General features: G+C 46.5%; 2 protein-coding genes across 5 annotated transcripts in view; both read right to left on the bottom strand.

The window, feature by feature from the left end:
- The window catches only part of LOC310701211 (uncharacterized protein), a 17,887-nt gene extending 17,456 nt beyond the window's left edge, over positions 1–431 (bottom strand). Inside the window, exon 1 of the mRNA XM_083491727.1 lies at positions 57–431. The gene's annotated coding sequence lies outside the window, so the exon portion shown is untranslated. The remainder of the gene's footprint in view (positions 1–56) is intronic.
- A 1,389-nt stretch (positions 432–1,820) lies between these two features.
- LOC310701855 (uncharacterized protein) overlaps positions 1,821–8,293 on the bottom strand; it is a 45,524-nt gene continuing 39,051 nt past the window's right edge. The window contains exons 3-6 of one of the 4 annotated variants that reach the window (XR_014523118.1): positions 7,251–7,405; positions 5,486–5,563; positions 3,590–4,859; positions 1,821–3,209 (exon numbers count right to left, since the gene is read on the bottom strand). Coding sequence is in view for 1 of the 4 variants with exons in the window: in XM_083493307.1 (XP_083349433.1) it covers positions 4,051–4,859; positions 5,486–5,563 (887 nt within the window). In the remaining 3 variants the exon portion in view is untranslated. Of the gene's footprint in view, positions 3,210–3,368; positions 4,860–5,485; positions 5,564–7,250; positions 7,406–8,293 lie in introns of those variants that run through there. The other 3 variants (XR_014523117.1, XR_014523119.1, XM_083493307.1) reach the window with 3 other exon arrangements.

Here is an 8,293-nt window from a genome sequence, read left to right as displayed (position 1 = left end):
ATATTCGTATACAGAGCTGCCTTTAAATGTCTTTTAAAGGTTGTATAGTTACTTACTTCTTTGGCTCCAAGGTCGCATAAATCCAGTGTGGTCTGAGATAAAAAGGAATTCAGAAATGTGGAGCAGAATGAACCTTTCCCTACTAGGAAAAATAGCAGTGATAAAAATGAATGTATTGCCAAAAATGCTCTTTCTTTTTCAGATCCTGCAAGTACTTCGAAGACCAGAATAAACAACTGCAGTGATGGCAGGCATCCTTGTCTAGTTCCTTTTCGTATCTTGCATTCATCTGTTATCACCTGATTTGCAATTAACTCGGCATTTTGTTCTGAATTTATTGCTTGTATTTCTTTTAAAAATTTAGGTCCACAATTAATTCTTCCGGGGGGGGGGGACACCTATGGGGTTCATCTGGGCAGACGCTGCCGCCGCCCCTGTCTCTGAGCTGCCCCACCACCACCACAAAGAGAGGGCAGTGTTCGCACTGGCGCCAGTGGCGTAGCGTTGGGGGGGGCAGGGGGGCCAGCCGCACCGGGCGCAACATCTGGGGGGGGCGCGCTCGCACTCTCAGCTCTCTGCCCCTCCCTGGCTCACTCTCTCTCTCTCACTGCAGTGCTGGCTGTGCGAATCCGATCCAAGCCACCGGGTTGCCGCCCACTGTGAAGGGGGTGGGTGCCAGGTGTGCGGTGCGGAGAGAGAGCAAGGGACTATCTGGGGGAGGGACAGTGCAGCGGCCGCCCAGCGCAGCGCTGAGCGCGGGAGAGAACCACACCAGACCAGACCAGGCAGCAGCAAGAAGCAGCTGGCAGCGGTGGCAGGTTAGGGGTTAGGGGGCACAAATTACTTGCCTTGCCCCGGCTGCTGACAACCCACGCTACGCCACTGACCGGTGCATCCCTTTTACGAAGAATGGAGTAGACCCACAGAGACCAAAGGGATTCTGGGCAGGAAGCCAAGTGGTGAGTCTTGCCAAAGTAGACCGTTTAAAAACATAGACAACAGGAATCCTGTAAAAAGGAGGGTCCCTCTCCCCACCTGTCGGGACTTAGGGTCCTACCCGTTGGACTCAGAAATCAGCGAATGTGCTGGGACTTGGAGGAATCCCTAAAAGGGAGTCTGAGAGTTGGGTATTACTTCACTGGGTGTATTTACTTCAAAATGTGGCATGCCATTCCTACTCCTGCTCGTTCAACTGAATGAGCTGTGGACAACCTGCCCAAAATTTGTCTCACTCTGCCAGGACCATAGCGGTCAACTTTTCCCTTTTCTTGCGAGGAATCCTATTCGGAATAAGGGAATTTCCCTTTAAAAAAGGGAAACGTTGACAGCGATGGCTATGACTGGTCCTAGCTGCTGTCTAGCAAATGCATGAGGTCCAAGAGGAAGGGAGTCTCTCAGACAGATGTGCTCTCAGGAAGATCAGGAACAGATTCTCCTACCTGTTCTCCCCTTTGGCTTTAATCCTGGGCTGGGACCATATCCTGGGGAAGAATCCTGAGCTGTGGGGATCCTCATTCCCTGTCTTTCTGGTCAAGTAGAGCTAGAACAGCCTGCAACTCACATGACAGATACTGACCAGGTTCTTTGTTCCCTCATAAACACTCTGCAGATGATGTCACAGTTCGCCACGGCAACAATGTGAAATATCACCTGGGACCACTCAAGTGACCCTGAACCAGGCTGGGCTCTTGCATTTACTAAGAATGGGCTCAGAAATAAGCCTAAGTATTCTCCAAAATATTAGGAAATGTCCGTGGCATATTTTTGAGCCTATCTGAACCCAATTAGAATTTCATGAACTTCCTCCATCCTCAGTATCAGAGGTGAAGAACCGTGTTGCCATTATCCTCTTTCACCATCTCTGCTTCTCATCTTTACGTTACAGTGGTACCTCGGGTTACATACGCTTCAGGTTATAGACGCTTCAGGTTACAGACTCCGCTAACTCAGAAATAGTACCTCGGATTAAGAACTTTGCTTCAGGATGAGAACAGAAATCGTGCTCCGACCCCATTAGCTAAAGTGGTTCTTCAGGTTAAGAACAGTTTCAGGTTAAGAACAGACCTCCGGAATGAATTAAGTACTTAACCCGAGGTACCACTGTATTTTTTATTTGTTTCTCATTAGCTTCTAGTCTGTCGGTGGCACCAACTGTGACTCATAACCTTTCATTCTCGCTGCGAGAAGCCAAGTTACAGGGAACCAGGCAGAGGGCCTTCTCGGTAGTGGCACCCGCCCTGTGGAACGCCCTCCCACCAGATGTCAAAGAGAAAAATAACTACCAAACTTTTAGAAGGCATCTGAAGGCAGCCCTGTTTAGGGAAGCTTTTAATGTATAATAGGTTATTGTATTTTAGTGTTTTGTTGGAAGCCGCCCAGAGTGGCTGGGGAAACCCAGCCAGAAGGGCGGGGTATAAATAATAAATTATTATAATTATAATTATTATTATTCATTAACAAAGCAGGAACAGGCAACTTCTGGTTTTTGTGACTATCTATGCCTAAGACTACGCAAAAGCCTTTGACTGCTTGGACCACAGCAAAGTATGGGCGGTTCTTAAAGAAATGGGAGTGCCAGATCACCTCATCTGTCTCCTGAGAACTCTCTATGTGGGAAAAGAAGCTACAGTTAGAACTGGATATGGAACAACTGATTGGTTCAAAATTGGGAAAGGAGTACGACAAGGCTGTATATTGTCTGTCCCCCTGCTTATTCAACTTATATGCAGAATACATCATGCGAAAGGCTGGACTGGATGAATCCCAAGCCGGTATTAAGATTGCCGGAAGAAATATCAACAGCCTCAGATATGCAGATGACACAACTTTGATGGCAGAAAGTGAGGAGGAATTAAAGAACCTCTTAATGAGAGTCAAAGAGGAGAGCGCAAAATATGGAATCTTTTATACAGTGGTACCTCTGGTTGCGAACGGGAGCCGTTCCGGAGGCCTGTTCGCAACATGAGCGGAACGCAACCCGCAGCGGCATGTCTGCGCATGTGTGGATTGCGATTCGCCGCTTCTGTTCATGCACGTGACGTCATTTTGCGCTTCTGCTCATGCGCGAGCAACAAAACCCAGAAGTAACCCTTTCCAGTACTTCTGGGTCGCTGCGGGACGCAACCTGAAAAAACGAATCATGAAGCAAAAGTAACACGAGGTATGACTGTATTGGCAAAGGATTTTCCCCAATTTATGGGGGGGGGGGCCTGTTAGAATATTTCCGTTCCACCTTAAAAGGGAGCAGGCTTTGTGAGTCACAGAGTCTGCGCATGTCCTATTCACAGGATGTTTATGTTTGCTGTTGCTTTCGATCTCTCTCGGTCGGAGAAGACTGACGCAGACAGTCATGTCTTTCTTTTGTTCTGATCAACGCTGAATAAAGTCTGTAAATATGCTCTCCTGCTGTGCATCTTTCGCTGTGTGAATTCTGCTGATAGAGTGTGCACCAGCCTAGGAATGTGGCAATCTATTTCTGAGGCTTCGTGTCGCTAATTGCTGATACTGCCTGTCTACGGGAGGTCGATGGATCGTCCGGCAGCCGGCTTGGGGGCTACGATGGACTTTGCCTCCCTGGCCGTATCCCAACAGAACCATACCCAACAAACTGGGCAGAATTAAACCCATTTCAGCAGGCCGCTCTGGAGTGAGATGGTGCTGGAGGGAAATGTTTATGTTTCATCATGGCTGTTAAAATAAATCACACTGCCCCCACACGGGCCTTGGACTTGTCTGTTCATTCCCAACAGCAAGGGCTGGCGGACTGGGCTCTGTCTCCCACTTGCTTGCTTACCCCAAGGCCACCTCAGCTCCTGGCACCTAGCACCCCCTAGCCAGCCCCAGAGGCACCATTCGCCTGCAGAGCTTGTAGCCACGGCTGCTGTAACAAACAGCCATGCGAGCCTTGGGGAGGTAGACGTGAGAGGGCATGAGAGGACAGAGGGAAGGAAAGAGGGACAGAGGCAGGTGTTGCCCATAGCACCCCTGACCTTCATTCAAGGCACCCCAGGGTGCCACGCCACACTGGTTGAAAACCACTGCTCCATGCAATTAAAAGGTTTCTCCCCTGTGAGTTATTTGGTGCAAAGTAAGGTGAATATTCTGAATGAAGCTCTTTCCACACTCCTTGCATTTAAACGGTTTCTCCCCGGTGTGGATTCTCTGATGATTAATAAGGTGGTTGTGCTGTCTGAAGCTCTTTCCACACTCCTTGCACTGGAACGGTTTCTCTCCTGTGTGGGTTCTTTCATGTGAAGTAAGGCTACTTCTGTCGGTGAAGCTCTTTCCACACTCCATGCACTGAAATGGCTTTTTACCAGTATGGGTTCTTCGATGTATGGTAAGACTACTGCTGTGCCTGAAACGCTTCCCACATTCCTTGCATTTAAATGGCGTTTCCCCTGTGTGGGTTCTTTGATGTTCAGTAAGGCTACTACTGAAACTGAAGCTCTTCCCGCACTCTGTGCATGGAAATGGCTTCTCACCTGTATGCGTTCTCTGATGACGAATAAGGTGAGAATGCCGTATAAAGGTCTTCCCACACTCGGTGCATTTAAATGGTTTCTCTCCTGTATGGATTCTGTGATGCCTATTCAAATACGATTCATATCTAAATGTTTTCCCACAGTCTGGACACGTTTTCTTGTTTTTGTCTTTTGGATCTTCTTGTAGTATCAGGAGTTCTTGGACGTTGATACCCTGAAAAATCAAGGATTTCTTCCTCCCATTCGTTGACTTGTTTCCTTCATGTGTTTCGGGTTCCTTTTGTGTTTCGAACTTATTTTTTCCTGCTTCATGCATAATTGTTTCTGAAGACACCACAGATGAGTCCCTGTAATTCCCATCGTTCTGCCAATCATCTGGTGGGGGGGGAGGCAGAGAAAGAATTTCATGTGTGAATTTCAAGGGATAAAAAATGGCAGAGAAAGGCGTGTTCTTAGATCTTCTGCCACTGCATAGGGCAGGGCTTGTAGATCTAGCAGGATCCACCTGGTATTTGTGAACAGGCATGGTGGAAGGCAAGCCATATTTCTAAATATGGGGAATATCTCAACATGTGGAAGGGAAACCGCAAGCTGGAAGACATCTTTATAAGAAGAGTCCCACAGGATCAAGCCAAAAACCTATCTAGTAGAGTAGTGGCGGCCAAACTTGGCCCTCCAGCTGTTTTTGGACTACAACTCCCACCATCCCTAGTTAACAGGACCAGTGGCCAGAGATGATGGGAATTGTAGTCCCAAAACAGCTGGAGGGCCAAGTTTGACCACTACCGTAGTATAGCTAACAGTCTTCTTCTGCTGTTGTTGTCCTGATTCAAGAGGTATCAAGCACATGGTCATCATAACAAGTAGCTTTTGGGAGCTTTCTCATCCATGGATTTGTCTGATCCCCCTCTAAGTCCCACTGGGTCTATCTGCCCTGGATGATATTACACAGGAATGGAAAAATCCTTCCCCCAAAATGCCCCGTAAGACATCTAAGATACCTATTGATATCACCACTTCTTTGGGATCATGAATGAACGGACCTTCTCCTTCTTCCCAACAGGAACTGAGGTCCAATTCTGCAAAGGAGACAGAAGAGACTAGTTACTTTGGAACTCAAACTATTCAGCCATTCCAAGCTGAGCCATTGCTTATGACCTCAAGCCGAAAAAAAGAGGGATAATTTTGATACTATAATTCCTGCGCCACAGATAGGACAGGGCTGTATGGTCACAGCAGGATCAGTCTGGCACTTGTGGAAATGTGATCACTGGATCTGAAGCTCAGTGTGATCTACCTTTTGGAAATGATACTGGAGAATTTAACAAACCCCAATGCTTTCCTTCATTTTATCACACAATATTTTTTAAAAATCACCCTTCCTTCTCCTCCAAAAGTGATTCAGTGGTATATCCCCCAAAAATTACACTTTTCAGTGTTGTGAGAATGGATTTGCAATTGATTCATGGTGGCAGCAGGTGGAAAAAGATATCTCTAATATCACAGCTCTGAAACTGAAATAATGGTGCACTGCACATTAATGCTCCCATTGTAAACATGTCCCCCCCTCCGAAGAATGTATTTTTCATTTCTTCAGAGACAACATTCAAATGAGCATTGTGGGATTGCAAGCCTCATTTTAATTTCCAGTTTATGACTGTGTTATAATTCATATATTGAAAGGAGTGGGGCAGGTTGATTGAAAGATGTTTTTGCACCGGTTATGCAACGGATAAATTGGGAAGGAGTTTTTTTTATATCCCACCTTTTCCAGACCTAAAAAATACAACTCATTAAAAGGGTTTGACAGGGTTTTCCAAATTAGTATGCCCTGTAACATACAACAATGTATTTAGGGGTGCTGTAGTGAGAGCCAGTGTGGTGTAGTGGTTAAGAGCGGTGGTCTCGTAATCTGGTGAACCGGGTTCGCGTCTCCGCTCCTCCACATGCAGCTGCTGGGTGCCCTTGGGCCAGTCACATTTCTCTGAAGTCTCTCAGCCCCACTCACCTCACAGAGTGTTTGTTGTGGGGGAGGAAGGGAAAGGAGAATGTTAGCCGCTTTGAGACTCCTTCGGCTAGTGATAAAGCAGGATATCAAATCCAAACTCTTCCTCATCTTGATCTTAAATTTGTTGGCGTTGAAAGGCGCCGAAATAAGACGTTAAGTGTAGACATTTTAAGTGTTGGCACCCAATGATCCAAAAACCCTCTAAGGCTACAGGAAGTTGCATGTCAGACTCTTTGTCTTTTGAGGCCCAGCACTGACCACTCAAACTAGGAGTGGATCTCCAGGATATTGGGCAGAGAAATGTCTTCTTTCCTATCAGTTGCTCCCTGATCCTTTACCCTTCTAGTACATGGGTAGGCAAACTAAGGCCCGGGGGCCAGATCCAGCCCAATCGCCTTCTAAATCTGGCCTGCGGATGGTCTGGGAATCTGCGTGTTTTTCCATGAGTAGAATGTGTCCTTTTATTTAAAATGCACCTCTGGGTTATTTGTGGGGCATAGGAATTCATTCTTTTTATTTTTCCAAAATATAGTCCGGCCCCCCCACAAGGTCTGAGGGAGAGTGGACCGGCCCCCTGCTAAAAAATGTTTGCTGACCCCTGCTCTAGCATCTTCTGCATATAAATCAAGGGCCTCCCGAAACATCCAGAGCACACGGTCCAGACCCCCATCTCCATAACAGCCTCCCAAATGTGCCCAAATAATGATTTCAAACCTTCCAGCACTAGCAGTCATGGAAATAAAACACATGGTGTTTACCCAGAGAGGCCACCATCTCATTCTCATAATGCCATTCTCATAATGACTTCCTTGTGCAGAGCTCTTTGGCCTGGATCCAGCAGAGCCCACTCCTCCTCCGTGAAAAACACAGCCACCTCCTCAAAGGTCAAGATGGCCTGGAAGCTCGACAAACCCTGGAGAGAGAGAATAAAATATGGTTTCATCAACATCTTGGGTGTGTGTGTGTGGAGTGGGGATCCTGGAAATTATAGGCCAATTAGCTTAACCAATATTCTGGGGAAGCTAGTGGGAGACATTCCAGCATGTCTTGTGCAATGTTCAGCCTTGTCTTAACAAGCATGTAGAGGCGATTCAGTTGACATAGACTTTCTTTTTTAAAAATAAAAAATAAAATTTTTATATCGAGTTTTACAAATAATTTCCGAAAATCATATCCCATACTTTTTATTTTATACAATGTTTTTGGACTTCCATCCACCGCATCTGAAGATTTTTCAATCTTTATCACTTCATCTACATTTCTTAATTTCTCTATTACTTTTAATTGTCCTTAACCAATAACTCTCTTCATAATCTTCCCTGCAACATTTCGCATAATCCTCCTTACAAAACGTCTTGCAGTCCTACTAGCGTAATCTGTTTTTTACAATTGCTTTTCAAATAGTTCAAATATTTACTCCAGTCCTCTGAGAATCTCTGGTCCCGTGACATAGCAGACTTTCAAACGGGTTTTGACGAACCAGCTCACTAACAATTACTGAGACATTGTGTTCTTGTTTTGTATTTTTATGTTGTGAGCTGTGCCCTGTGATCGTCGGATGATGGGTGCTAAAAGGTAAAGAGACCCCTGACCATTAGGTCCAGTCGCGGACGACTCTGGGTTTGCAGCACTCATCTCTAGAGCCAGGGCCTTCTCGGCTGCGGCTCCAATCTGGTGGAATGCTCTGTCACAAGAGACTAGGGCCCTGCGGGACCTGACATCTTTCCGCAGGGCCTGCAAGACAGAGTTGTTCCGCCAGGCCTTTGGTCAGGGCGCAGCCTGACTCCCTCCTCTGGCAACC

Source organism: Podarcis liolepis, assembly GCF_965112155.1.
Source record: "Podarcis liolepis genome assembly, chromosome: 2".
In the NCBI taxonomy this organism is placed as follows: Eukaryota; Metazoa; Chordata; class Lepidosauria; order Squamata; family Lacertidae; genus Podarcis; species Podarcis liolepis.
Note: the sequence above shows the minus strand (reverse complement) of the source record. Positions and strands in the feature narration are given on the sequence as shown.